Source organism: Strigops habroptila, unplaced genomic scaffold (genome assembly GCF_004027225.2).
Source record: "Strigops habroptila isolate Jane unplaced genomic scaffold, bStrHab1.2.pri NC_044299.1_ctg1, whole genome shotgun sequence".
NCBI lineage: Eukaryota > Metazoa > Chordata > Aves > Psittaciformes > Psittacidae > Strigops > Strigops habroptila.
The window spans coordinates 340,281-354,680 of record NW_022651056.1 but is presented as its reverse complement, the minus strand read 5'-3'; the positions used below and the strand labels follow the sequence as shown (position 1 = coordinate 354,680).

General features: G+C 58.3%; 2 protein-coding genes and 1 long non-coding RNA gene across 4 annotated transcripts; 1 reads left to right on the top strand and 2 right to left on the bottom strand.

The window, feature by feature from the left end:
* Window positions 1–82: 82 nt before the first annotated feature.
* On the bottom strand, window positions 83–13,693 carry LSM2 (LSM2 homolog, U6 small nuclear RNA and mRNA degradation associated). 2 transcript variants are annotated; one of them, XM_030510853.1, is made up of 6 exons: window positions 13,690–13,693; window positions 3,094–3,104; window positions 2,911–2,978; window positions 2,104–2,134; window positions 1,566–1,625; window positions 83–544 (listed from the first exon to the last, which is right to left on the bottom strand). In XM_030510853.1, exons 2-6 carry the CDS (start codon window positions 3,094–3,096, stop codon window positions 419–421), a joined length of 288 nt encoding a protein of 95 aa, XP_030366713.1. In that variant the 5' UTR covers window positions 3,097–3,104; window positions 13,690–13,693; the 3' UTR covers window positions 83–418. The 2 variants fall into 2 exon arrangements, with proteins under 2 accessions (XP_030366713.1, XP_030366711.1); XM_030510851.1 differs by lacking the exon at window positions 13,690–13,693 and having other exon boundaries at window positions 3,094–3,238.
* On the bottom strand, window positions 2,482–2,643 carry LOC115618889. Its single transcript, XR_003994867.1, has 2 exons — window positions 2,589–2,643; window positions 2,482–2,557 (listed from the first exon to the last, which is right to left on the bottom strand). It is a non-coding gene; the product is annotated as an uncharacterized LOC115618889 (long non-coding RNA).
* On the top strand, window positions 9,395–13,737 carry LOC115618846 (zinc finger protein OZF-like). Its single transcript, XM_030510782.1, has 4 exons — window positions 9,395–9,418; window positions 10,352–10,439; window positions 11,808–11,996; window positions 12,584–13,737. The coding sequence occupies exons 1-4, from the start codon at window positions 9,395–9,397 to the stop codon at window positions 13,735–13,737; spliced, it is 1,455 nt and encodes a 484-aa protein (XP_030366642.1).
* Window positions 13,738–14,400: the final 663 nt, after the last annotated feature.

The window sequence follows — 14,400 nt, the reverse complement described above, 5'->3', positions numbered from 1 at the left end:
CCGTTTTAGGGTGTTTTAGGGCCATTTTGGGCTGTTTCAGGCTGGTTTGGGGCCGTTTCGGGCTGTTTAGGGCTGTTTCAGGCTGTTTTGGGGCCATTTGGGGCTGTTTCGGGGCCATTTCGCGCTGTTTTGGGGTGGTTTGGGCTGTTTTGGGGGTGTTTCCGGCCGGTTTAAGGGGTTTTAGGGCCGTTTATGGGCTGTTTTGGGGCCGTTCCGCGCTGTTTTGGGCTGTTTCAGGCTGTTTTGGGTCCGGTTTGGGCTGTTTCAGGCTGTTTTGGTTCCGGTTTGGGCTGTTTCAGGCTGTTTTGGGGCCATTTGGGGCTGGTTTGGGGCCGTTCTGCGCTGTTTTGGGCTGTTTCAGGCTGTTCTGTTTCTGGGTCCGGTTTGGGCTGTTTCAGGCTGTTTTGGGCCGTGTCGGTCACTGCTTCTGCTGCAGCGCCTCCTTGCGGGCCGCGTCCTGCAGCAGCTGCGTGTCCACCTCGTCCGCCGGGAGCTGCACGTAGCGAACCACCGAGCCCCGGATGAAGCAGTTCTTCACCGACAGCTGCGGGGACGGACACAGCGCCACCGCGTGGGGACACACGGAGCGACACCCCGCGGGGACACAGCGCCACCGCGTGGGGACACACGGAGCGACACCCGCGGGGACACAGCGCCACCGCGTGGGGACACAGCGACACGCACGGACCACAGAGACCCCCGAGAGACCCCAGAGGGACCCCATAGGGACACGCAGAGACCCCATAGGGACATATAGAGTTCATAGAGACCCCAGAAAGACACATAGGGATCCCACAGAGACCCATAGAGACCCCAGGGGGACACATAGAGACCCCATAGGGACACATAGGGACCATAGAGGCACATAGGGACACACAAAGACCATAGACACCCCACAGGGACCCCGGAGGGACACATAGAGACACATAGGGACCCGATAGAGACCCAGAGAGACCCCATAGGGACACATAGAGACCATAGAGACCCCAGAGAGACACATAGAGACCCCACAGGGACCATAGAGACCCCATTGAGACCCCATAGGGACACACAGAGACCCCATAGGGACACACAGAGACCCCATAGGGACACACAGAGACCATAGAGACCCCACAGGGACCCATAGAGACCCCAGAGGGACTCCAAAGGGACCATAGAGACCCATAGGGACCCCACAGAGACACATAAACATCCCATAGAGACCCCATAGTGACCACAGAGACCCCATAAGGACCCCATACAGACCCAGAGAGACACATAGGGACCCCAGAGGGACCCATAGGGACCCCATAGAGACACATAGACATCCCACAGAGACCCCATAGGGACACATACAGACCCCATAGAGACCCCATAGGGACCCAGAGAGACCCCGCAGGGACCCCCAGGGGCACCCCAGACCCCATGTTTGGGTGAGAGACCCCAGGACCCCCCCAAGGACTCCAGCATCCAAGCGGGGACCCCCCCAGGGACCCCATCAGGACCCCCAGAGACCCCATAGACACCCCATGGGCACCCCTTGGACACCCCATAGCCCCACAGCGCCCCACAGCGCCGCCCCTCACCATGTGCGGGTACTTCTCGGGGTCGGTGACGCTGATGTCCGTCAGCTTAATGTTGAGGTACTGGGGGGGTGTTAGAGACCCCATAGACACCCCAGCCCCATAGATACCCCCAGCCCCAAAGATACCCCCATAGACCCCCCCCCAGCCCCACAGACACCCTCCCAGCCCCACAGATACCCCCCCCAGACACCTCCCCCAGCCCCATAGACTCCCCCAGCCCCATAGATACCCCCATAGACCCCCCCCAGCCCCACAGATATCCCCCATGGACCCCCTCCAGAGCCCCATAGATACCCCCCCAGCCACACAGACACCCTCCCAGCCCCATAGATATCCCCCATAGACCCCACCAGCCCCACATATACCCCCATAGACACCCCCAGCCCCATAGATACCCCCATAGACACCCCCAGCCCCATAGATATCCCCCATAGACCCCCCCAGCCCCATAGATACCCCTCATAGACCCCCCCCAGCCCCCCCAGAGCCCCATAGATGCCCGCAGAGCCCCCCCGGAGCCCCCCCGGCCCCCCCATACCTGATCCACTGAGTGCAGGGTCCCGCAGATGCTGCAGAGACAAACGGGGTCAGGGGGGCCGGGACGTGGGGCTCTGCAGGGGCCCTATGGGGGGGCCTAAAGGGGGTGTTCGGGGGGGTACAGGGGTTATGGGGGGGTTATGGGGAGGGACAGGGGGGTATGGAGGGGCTATGGGGTGTCCATGGGGTCTCTATGGGTCTCTATAGGTCCCTATGGGGCCGGGGGGTTCTCTATGGGCCCTCCCCGATGCCCCCCCCCAGCTCTCGGTCAAAACCTGCTTCATCCAGGGCTCTATAGGTCCCCATAGGGTCTCTATGGATCTCTATGTATCTCTAGGGTCTCTACAGGTATCCATAGGCATCTATGGGGTATCTACAGGTCTCTATGGGGTATGTATGGGTCTCTATGGGCTATCTATAGGTCCCTATAGGGTCTCTATGTATCTCTAGGGTCTCTACAGGTATCTATAGGCATCTATGGGGTACCTATGGGTCTCTATGGGCTATCTATAGGTCTATATAGGGTCTCTATGGGTCCCTATAGGGTCTCTATGTATCTCTAGGGTCTCTATGTATCTCTAGGGTCTCTACAGGTATTTATAGGCATCTATGGGGTACCTATGGGTCTCTATAGACCCCTATAGGGTCTCTTTGGATCTCTATGTGCCTCTAGGGTCTCTATAGGCATCTATGGCGTATCTACGGGTCTCTATGGGTCCCTATAGGGTCTCTATGGATCTCTATGTGCCTCTAGGGTCTCTATAGGCACCTATGGGGTATTTACGGGTCGCTGTGGGTCGGCGCTCACCTGAGGTCGTTCTTGAGCTCCACCACCACGTCCTTCCCCACCAGGGACTTGAAGAAGGAGTAGAAGAGCTGGGGGGGGGGTACGGGGAAGCCGGGGTCACCGGGGGGGTCACCGGGGGGTCACCGGGAGGTCACACACCCCCCCCCCCCGTGCCGCCCCCCCGCCCCCCGGTCCCCCTCTCACCATCGCGGCCGCTCCCCCCCCCCCCGCCAAACTCCCGCCAGCAGCGCGCGCAGCGCGGGCCACGCCCACTTCCCGCCGCCGAGGCCACGCCCACTTCCCGCCGCCGACGTGGCCACGCCCACTTCCCGCCGCCGACGTGGCCACGCCCCCCGGACGCGCGGGCAGCGCGGGAAATGAGTCACCCCCCCCCGAGAGAGGGGGGCAAAGGGCAAGGGGAGGGGCCGGGGGGAGCCGCGCGTGTGTCACGGGTCACGTGCGCGCCCCTGTCACACGTGTCACACATGTCACATGTCACACATGTACACATGTACCCCCCCATGGGCCCCCCCCATGGACCGTGTGTGACATGTGAAACATGCGCCCCGCACCCCGTATACCCCATATCCCGCACCCCATATACCCCATATACCCCGCACCCCATATCCATACCCTGTACCCCATATCCATACCCACATCCCATACCCACGCCCCATATCCCACACCCCATATATCCCACACCCCATATATCCCACATCGCACACCCCATATACCCCATATCCCGTACCCCATATATCTCACACCCCACACCCCATACCCGTACCCCATACCCCACACCCCACATCCCATACCCCGTACCCCATATCCATACCCAAATCCCCATACCCCATATCCATACCCATACCCATATCCCACACCCCATATCCTATACCCCACATATCCCATACTCCATATATCCCATATCACATACCCTGTACCCCATATCCATACCCATATCCTGTATCCCACACCCCATATCCTATACCCTGTATATCCCATACCCCATATATCCCATATCACACACCCCACACCCCATATCCCATACCCCATATCCATACCCTGTACCCCATATCCATACCCATACCCCCACACCCCGTATTCATACCCATACCCATATCCCACACCCCATACCCTATACCCCATATATCCCACACCCCATATATCCCACATCGCACACCCCATACCCCATATCTCATACCCCATATCCCACACCACGTACCCCATATCCATACCCATATCCCCACACCCCATATCCATACCCATACCCCATATCACACACCCCATATCCCATCCCCCATATACCCATACCCCATATCCCACATCGCACACCCCATACCCTACACCCCACACCCCATGCCCCATACCCAATATACCCCACATCCCGTACCCCGTACCCCATATCCATACCCATATCCATACCCATATCCATACCCCATGCCCCATACCCAATATACCCCACATCCCGTACCCCGTACCCCATATCCATACCCATATCCATACCCATATCCATACCCCATGCCCCATACCCAATATACCCCACATCCCGTACCCCGTACCCCATATCCATACCCATATCCATACCCATATCCATACCCCATGCCCCATACCCAATATACCCCACATCCCGTACCCCGTACCCCATATCCATACCCCATACCCATACCCATACCCATACCCACACCCACACCCGCACCCCATTTCCCCGCCCCCCCCGCGCCCCCCCGCCCCCCTCCCACGCTGGGCAGGACCCGGCTGGGTCGGACCGGGCCGACCGGCCCCGTGGTGGCCCCGTCACGGCCCCGTCACCGGCCCCGTCACCGGCACCGGCCGCGGGCATTTAAGGGCGGCCCCGCGGCCCCACAGCACCCACGGGACCTGCAGGTGAGGGGAGCTGTGGGGCGGGGCTGTGGGGCAGGGAGGGGGCTGTGGGGCAGGGGATGTGGGGCAGGGGATGTGGGGCAGGGAGAAGGCTGTGGGGCAGGGGGATGTGGGTCTGACCCCCACGTCCCCCCCCCATGGCGCAGGATGTGTTCGGGTGCTCAGTGCCTGGTGAATCTCCTGCGCTGGATCTGGGGCATCGTGCGGCGCCTCTGGGGGGGGCACGGAGGTGAGTGGGGCCGGGGGGGGTATGGACCACATAGGGGGGGTGGATCCCATAGGAGGGGTATGGATCCCATGTGGATCACATGGGGGTATGGATCCTATGGGGGGGATATGGATCCCATAGTGGATATGGATCCCATGGGGGGGTGCGGATCCCATAGGGGGTATGGATCCCATGGCGGGGTATGGATCCCATAGGGGGTATGGATCGCATGGGGGGGTATGGATCCCATAGGGAGGGTATGGACCCCACAGTGGATATGGATTCCATAGGGGTTATGGATCCCATAGGGGTTATGGACCCCATAGGGGGTATGGATCCTATAGGGGATATGGATCCCACAGGGGGTACCCATAGGAGGGCATGGATCCCATGGAGGGGGTATGGATCGCATGGGGGGGGTATGGATCCCATAGGGAGGGTGTGGACCCCATAGTGGGTATGGATCCCATAGTGGGTATGCATCCCATGGGGGGGGTATGGATCCCAGGGGGGGCAGTGGCACCCATAGGGGGACACCATGGGGGGGGGCACAGGGACATGGGGGGACATTGGGGTCCTTGGGGGGGAGCTGGTTTTTGGGGGTCACCCACGGGGGGGGCACCAGGAGCTGGGGGGGGACATGGGGGGGGGTCAAGGTCACCGCTGACCCCTCCCCTTCCCCCCCCCACAGTGACCCCCCCGCCCCCCCCCCGCGGCTGAGAGGTCGACGCTGGTGCCGGGCAAAGAGGATTGAGCCCCCCCGCATCCATCTGCCCCATAGAGACCCTGATCTGCCCCATAGAGACCCTGAACTGCCCCATAGAGACCCCGAACTGCTCCATAGGGACCCCCCGAACCCCCCCACGAACCCCGCTGGGGCCACCCCAGTCAATAAATACCCCTGAAGCCACGTCCGTGTGTGTCTGTGCGGGAAATGGGGATCCTCATCTTCAGCCCATCCTCACCCTCATCCCATCCTTATCCCATCCCCATCTTCATCCCCATCCCCATCCTCATCTTCATCCTCATCTTCAGCCCATCCCCATCCCCATCCTCATCCCATCCTCATCCCATCCCCATCCTCATCTTCATCTTCATCTTCAGCCCATCCCCATCCTCATCCCATCCCCATCCTGATCTTCATCCCATCCCCATCCCCATCCCCATCCCCATCCTCATCCCCATCCTCATCCCCATCCAGGACAATGGGAATTGCCTCAAATCCACCTTTTGGGGCCCCAAAATGCCCCCAAAACCCCGGTGAGGAAGGACGGGGCTGGTGAGGACCCTGGTGAGGACCAGGGCCAGGGTGAAGCCAGCAGCACCCACCAGGAGAGCATCACCCCGTGGGTGCATCACCCCATGGGCCCATCACCCCATGGGACCATCACCCCGTGGCTCCATCTCCCCACGGCGATGTGGGGCAATGGCGCACGCACCCCTTGGGGACACCCACGGGCGGGCAGGAGGTGCCCCCCGCCCCGTTATCAGCGCAGGAAGGTGCCAATTAGCGCTAATGACCTTGATGAGCCGCACCCTGGCTGCGCCCTGACTCATTCCCGGCCTCATCCCGTGGATCCGCCCCCTGTTCCCCTGTTCCCGTGACCCCTTGTCCCCATGTTCCCATGTTCCCATGTTCCCATATTCCCTTATTCCCATGTCCCCACGTTCCCATATTCCCATGTTCCCATGTCCCCTTGTTCCCATATTCCCATGTTCCCATGTCCCCTTGTTCCCATGTTCCCATGTTCCCATGTCCCCTTGTTCCCATGTTCCCACGTTCCCATATTCCCTTATTCCCATGTTCCCTTATTCCCATGTCCCCCTGTCCCCATGTTCCCATATTCCCTTATTCCCATGTTCCCATGTTCCCTTGTCCCCATGTTCCCATGTTCCCATGTTCCCATGTCCCCTTGTTCCCTTGTTCCCATATTCCCTTGTCCTCATTTCCCCATTTCCCCATGTCCCCACGTTCCCATGTCTCCACGTTCCCACATTCCCACGTTCCCATGTTCCATGTTCCCACATTCCCACGTTCCATGTTCCACGTCCCCACATTCCCATGTTCCATGTTCCACGTCCCGTGGGCATCAGGAAGATCCTTGGGCCAAACCCGATCCCGGCTCCAAGCCCTTTCCCGCCCCTTGTGTCCCGTTTCCCCGCGGAACCGGTCGCTCCAGGCAGGGAGCAGGATCCCACCCGGGCCCCGGCTCCCGCTGATGCTCCCGGGAATCCCGGGCGGGAAAACCGCCGCAAACGGGCGAAACGATGAGGAAAAACCCCCCTTTTTGCGGCGCGTTGGGAATAAACGTGCGCTTTGGGGTAAAAGCGAGGGAAAACGGGACCATCCGCGGCTTGGGAAGGGGCAGGAGCCGCCGCTCCCAGGCGGGGGCTCCCGCTCCCCACGGACCCGGCTATTCCAGGTGTCAAACCTCGCCTGGACCGGGAAGGACGCACCTCAATGGCCTCGAATTCCATAGGGAATGGCGCTGTTCACCCAACCCTCCCCCCCAGCCGGGACAACGTTTAACGCCGGATCGAAAGGTTCCGGGAGCCTCCAAATCGGTGCCCGAATTCCCATTTTATCCCCATTCCCGGGCTCCCGGTGCCTGGAAAAGTTGGATTTCGGATAATAATTTCGGGAATAATTCCGTATTACGATTAATATCCCGTTAACACGGGTCTGAGGGAGGGGGTCGCGCAGCCGTTTGCTGGGAGAGCCTTAGGAGGGGACGAGGGATAAACCGGGATAAAATGGGATAAAATGGGATAAAATGGGATGGGATGAAAGGGAATCAACAGGATAAAGCAGGATGGTTTAGCTCCCAAACGTTGCTCCTAAAGCCCTTCCCAAGGGCCGGGATCTGCTCCAGGGAAAAGGAAGTAAACGGGAAGAATCGGGACACTTTATCCTTGGAAACCTCCTCAGCATCCCTGGATATTCCCGCCTCCATCCCGGTTTATTACCGCCTCCATCCCGGTTTATTCCTGCCTCCATCCCGGTTTATTCCTCCATCCCCGTCCGCATCCGCGGCTCCATCTCGTCCCTATAGGGGTAAAATAACCCCCCATTGACGGGACAAATCCCTATTGATCCCTATGGATTTGAGCCGGGGGAGAGCAGGAGGTTGATCCTTGGGGCTGGGGCCTGGGGGAGGAAGGGGTTAAGGCCCCAATCCCTTAGGAAAAGCCATTGGGAAGCTGATGGGTTTGGAACAATGGGAGGAATAGCCCTGGCGGCAGCTCTACCCCCTGCGGGGCGCAGCGGAGAACCCCCCGATCCCAACGCGCAGCCCCCTCGATGCTGCCATTCCCGGCGCTGGGAATGGGATCCTGCAGGAGCCACCAGCTGGGATGCGCCGGGCTCCCGGCCCCGCCGCTCCATCCATGCCGCGCTTCCCGGGATACGGGGCTTGGAGCATCCCGGAGTTTGCTCCCAGCCGAGCCCTCGGCTGCATCCAGAGGCCGGGAATGGGCTCAGGGCTGCGGATGCTCCACCCTGGAACAGCCCCGGGGCTTTTCCAGCTGAATGGGGGAATCCGGGATGTGGCGGATGGGCCATCAGGAGCCGCTGATGATGGGGGGGGTGTGGGGGGGGGTTGGTGATTCCTCCCTCGGGGAAGAGAAGGAGTTTTTCCATAGAAATGGGCGCTGGGAGCTCGTATTCCCGGGGTTTGACCCGGTTCCTCCCGGGTTTGTTCCTTTTCCCCATCCTGGTCCCTTCCCGGGGGGGTTGGTCCCAGGGATGCGGTGGCTGGTCCTGGATCCGCAGGGATGAGCACCTCCAGGTCCCAATTCCCCAGAGATGAGCACCTCCAGGTCCCAATTCCCCATCTCCAATCCCAATCTCCCAGGGATGCGCATCTCAGATCCCAATTCCACAGGGATGAGCACCTCCAGTCCCAATCCCCAGGGATGCACATCTCGGGTCCCACTTCCCCAGGGATGAACATCTCCAGGTCCCAATTCCCAGGGATGCACATCTCAGATCCCAATTCCCCAGGGATGAGCATCTCCAATCCCAATCCCCAGGGATGCACATCTCAGATCCCAATTCCCAGGGATGAGCATCTCCAGGTCCCAATTCCCAGGGATGAGCATCTCCAATCCCAATCCCCAGGGATGCACATCTCAGATCCCAGTTCCCAGGGATGCACATCTCAGATTCCAATTCCCAGGGATGAGCATCTCCAATCCCAATCCCCAGGGATGCGCATCTCAGGTCCCAATTCCTCAGTGACAAACGCCTGGTTAAAAGGGCAGGAAAAGCGCGATAAGGAGGAGAAAAGACGGGACAAAAAAGAGGGAAAACCGGTGGGAAGGGGGGGGGAAGGGGAGACTCGCGGAAAAGGCGTTTTCCGCCCCAAAGCGGGTGTGGGGGGGGCGGCTCCCGGCGGGTCCCTCCCCCCGGTCCCGGCCATGGCCGCGCTGGAGCGGGCGCAGGTACGGGGCGTCCGGCCCCGCGGCCGCGGCTCCCCCCGCGCTGATCCCGCGGCTGCTCCGGTCCCTCCGGCCGCGGCTCGATCCCTTCGGGAAGCGCGTTTCTGGCGCAAACCCCCGCGTTTTGGGGGGAATTCGCCGGGATTAGGCCGGGTTCTCACCTGGGGGCCGGGGTCCGCTCCTCCGTGAACCCCGCGGCTGCGGTTTGGGGCTAAGGCGGGGGGGAATTAGGTTTTGGGGGGGTTAATTCGTTGGTTTTTACAATTTGGGTCTTTGGGGGTTTTTGGGGGGGTTGGTTTTTTTTTTGGTTCTTTCCCGGGTTTTTGTTTGGTTTTTGGGACTTTTAAAACTTATTTTAATTTTTATTCCTTTTTATTATTATTATTTATTTCTCTTTAAGCGGTTTTTTGCGACTTTTTTTAAAATTTTGAGTCTTTGCGGGTTTGGTTTTTCTTAAATTTGGGGGGGTCGTTGTTTTTTAATTTTAATTTTTCATATTTTGGTTCTTTGTGGGGTTTTTTGTTTGTTTGGTTTTGGTTCTTTCGAGTTTTTCTTTTTTTTGGTTTTTTTTTTTTTTTTTGTTCTTCGGGACTTTTAAAATTTATTTTAATTCTTATTTCTTTTATTATTATTTCTCTTTAAAACGATTTTCTGTGACGTTTTAAACTTCGATTTTTTGAGGGTTTGGGGTTTCTTTTATTTTCCTTTTTCCTTTTTAAAACTCTTTTTTTCGGGCTTTTTTTTAGGGGGGTTCGGTTGGTTTTTTGTTTTATTGTTGTGTGGGATTTTTGAGGGTTTTTTGTGGTTTTTGGGGGGGGTGTTTTGTTTTTTGTGGGGTTTTTGGTGTGTTTTCCCTTTCCCCTCCCCGCCCGTTGCGCTCATTCCCGGTGTGATTCCGGAGCCCCCCCCCCCATCCCGGTTCCCGTCTCCCCTCAGGTGCCGGAGGCGCTGCAGGAGGTCACCATTCCCACCTCCCATCCCGCCGCGGAGCAGCCGGATCCATCCGCCGCGCCCCCCCCGGCAGGTAGGACCCCCCCAAAGAGCCGAAACTGCCGCAGAAGAGCTAAAACTGCCGCAAAAGAGCTAAAACTGCCCCCAAAAGAGCTAAAACTGCCCCAAAAGAGCTAAAACTGCCCAAAACGAGCTAAAACTGCCCCAAAAGAGGTTAAAACTGCCCCAAAGGAGCTAAAACTGCCCCAAAAGGGCTAAAACTGCCCCAAAAGAGCTAAAACTGCCCCCCAAAGGAGCTAAAACTGCCCCAAAAGAGCTAAAACTGCCCCCCAAAGGAGCTAAAACTGCCCAAAAGGAGCTAAAACTGCCCCAAAAGAGCTAAACCTGCCCAAAACGAGCAAAAACTGTCCCCAAAAGGGTTAAAACTGCCCAAAATGAGCTAAAACTGGTCAAAAAGAGCTAAAACTGCCCCAAAACTAGTTAAAATGGCCTCAAAAGAGCTAAAACTGCCCAAAGGACCTAAAACTGCCCAAAAGGAGCTAAAACTGTCCCAAAAAGGGTTAAAACTGCCTCAAAAGAGCTAAAACTGCCCAAAAGGAGCTAAAACTCTCCCAAAAAGGGTTAAAACTGCCCAAAATGAGCTAAAACGACCCCAAAAGAGCTAAAACTGCCCAAAACGAGCTAAAACGACCCCAAAAGAGCTAAAACTGCCCCAAAAGAGCTAAAACTGCCCCAAAAGAGCTAAAACGGTCCCCAAAAGAGCTAAAACTGCCCCAAAGGAGCTAAAACTGCCCCAAAAGAGCTAAAACTGCCCCAAAAGAGCTAAAACTGCCCCAAAAGGAGTTAAAAGGGATGATCTCTGGAGGGATGGGGGTCCCGTTGGGATGGGGGTCCCGTTGGGATGGGGGGTCCCGTTGGGATGGGGGTCACATTGGAATGGGGGGGGTCCTACCCGGAGCTGGCCCCACAGCGCCCTCTCCTGGCGGCTCCTGCCTGCTGCAATGGGACCCTTGGGTGGGAGGGAGAAGGCTCCGGGTCTCTTCCAGCCGGGAATCAGGAGCTGCGGGATCAAGGTGGGAAGTGGACACTGGGTGGGATGAGGAGCAAAGGCTTCGAGGTACCTGCTGGTTATGGAGCTGGTGCCCAAGGGCTCGCGTCAGGGTCTCCTCATTGCTCCAGCTATTCCAGGCGTTATCCCTGGGGTTTTCCAGCCCTCCCTGAGCCTTCCCATTGGACAATCTCCACCTTTCCCATGCTCTTGGTCTCGGGGCTGATCCTTTTCCATTCAAGCACCTTATTCCCTGAGATGCCTTCTCCATCTCAGCGTATTCCCTCCCCGGGAGAGCCGGATTCTCCTCCTCTTCCCAAAGCGGGATGAGGTTCGGTGTCCCGGCTCTATCTCCTATGGTCACTGCCCTCCCATTGCTGCCGACCCGCACAGGCCTCCCCACACACGAGCCGGCCCTGCTGGAGCAAGGGGAGGACGTTTGGATCCCCAACATCCCGAGCTCCAAGGAGGAGGAGGAGGAGGAAGGGGCCAGACCCCTCCTGATGCTGTGGTCCAGGAGGAGGAAGGAATGGAGGAGCTGTTGGGATGCAGGGAGTTCCTCCGGCTCCGTCACACACTCAGGTAAAGGACTTGGGGGGGGGGTTTGGGGGCTTCAACCCATCCCTTCCCAAGGGTGGATTCCCTTTATCCTGTGGGGGCTTCAACCCATCCCTTCCCAAGGGATGATTCCCTTAATCCTTCGGGTGCTTCAACCCATCCCTTCCCAAGGGATGATTCCCTTTATCCTTTGGGTGCTTCTCCCATCCCTTCCCAAAAGTGGATTCCCTTCATCCTCTGCTTTATCCTTTGGGTGCTTCTCCCATCCATCCCCAAGGGTGGGTTCCCTTTATCCTTTGGGTGCTTCAACCCATCCCTTCCCAAGGGATGATTCCCTTTATCCATTGGGTTCTTCTTCCCATCCTTCCCCAAGGGTGGATTCCCTTTATCCTTTGGGTGCTTCAACCCATCCATCCCCAAGAGATGATTCCCTTTATCCTTTGGGTGCTTCTCCCATTCCTTCCCAAAAGTGGATTCCCTTTATCCTCTGCTTAATCCTTTGGGTCCTTCTCCCTATCCCTCCTCAAGGGTGGATTCCCTTTATCCTTTGGGTGCTTCTCCCATCCCTTCCCAAGGGTGGATTCCCTTCATCCTTTCCCTTATCCCAGCAGACGACGGATGGACGAGCGACACGGATGAGGACAGCTCCCACGGCGAGGACGGTGGGATGATGAGGAGACCCAAAGGCAGCATCTCCCTGGGCTACGAGCCCCACAGGAGGAGATCGTCTTCGTCCGGCTACAACGGGCGGAAACCTCACCCCAAGATCCCGACGGAGCAGCACAAGTGCGGGAAGTGCGGGAAGAGCTTCAGCCGCGGCTCATCCCTCATCCGGCACCAGCGGGTCCACGATGGGGAGAAGCCCTTCACGTGCTACATCTGCAGGAGGAGCTTCGCCTGCAGCTTCACGCTGCAGGACCACCAGCAGCGCCAGTGCCAGAGGAAGCCCCACAAGTGCCCCACGTGCGGGAAGCGCTTCGCCTCCACCAAATCCCTGCGTAAGCACCGTCGGCTCCACGCGGAGAACGGAGCGTTCCGGTGCTCCGAGTGCGGGAAGTCCCTGACGTCCAACTCCGCTCTCGTCGCCCACCGGCGCATCCACACCGGGGAGAGGCCCTTCCCGTGCCCCGACTGCGGGAAGTGCTTCATGGCCAACAAGTCGCTCAACAAGCACCGCAAGAGCCACGAGGAAGGAGCCCTCTTCGCGTGTCCGGAATGCGGGAAGAAGCTCACGTCCAAGTCCACCCTCATCACCCACCGGCGGCTCCACACCGGCGAGAAGCCCTTCGAGTGTCCCGACTGCGGGAAGAGCTTCACGGGCAGCAAATCCCTGAGCAAACACCGCAAGAACCACAGGGACCACGGCCCCTTCAAGTGTTCCGAGTGCGGGGAGACCTTCCCCACGAGCTCCTCCTCCGTGGCCCATCTCCAGCAGCACCGGGACCTGGCGCCGGGAGCCTTCTCCCATGGGAAGCTCCTGGAGGTGAGGCCCCATCAGTGCCCTGAGTGCGGGAAGGGCTTCCGGGAGAGCACGAGCCTGCGGCGGCACCGGCGCATCCACACCGGGGAGAAGCCCTACAAGTGCTCCCACTGCGGGAAGAGCTTCCGCGCCAGCTCCACGCTCATCATCCACCAGCGCATCCACACCGGGGAGAAGCCCTACAGCTGCACCCAGTGCGGGAAGAGCTTCATGTCCAGCTCCTCCCTCAGGAAGCACCTGAGGAGCCACCTCCGCAAGGAGCTGCTGGTGGGACCCAGTCAGTGACTTGGGTTTGGTTGGCTTTGGGTGCCCGCCTTGGTGATGGGTGGATGATGGATGGATGAGGGATGGATGGATGGATGGATGATGGATGGATGGATGGATGGATGATGGATGGATGGATGATGGATGGATGGCTGGATGGATGAGGGATGGATGGATGGATGGATGATGGATGGATGGATGGATGGATGATGGATGGATGGATGATGGATGGATGGATGGATGGATGATGGATGGATGGATGATGGATGGATGGCTGGATGGATGATGGATGGATGATGGATGGATGCATGGATGGATGATGGATGGATGATGGATGGATGCATGGATGGATGATGGATGGATGCATGGATGGATGGATGGATGATGGATGGATGGATGGATGCTGGATGGATGGATGATGGATGGATGACGGATGGATGATGGATGGATGGATGGATGATGGATGGGTGGATGGATGATAGATGGATGATGGATGGATGCATGGATGGATGGACGGATGGATGCATGGATGGATGCATGGATGGATGATGGATAGATGATGGATGGATGCATGGATGGATGATGGATGGATGATGGATGGATGGATGATGGATGGATGGATGATGGATGGATGATGGATGGGTGGATGGATGCATGGATGGATGGATGGGTGGATGGATGATG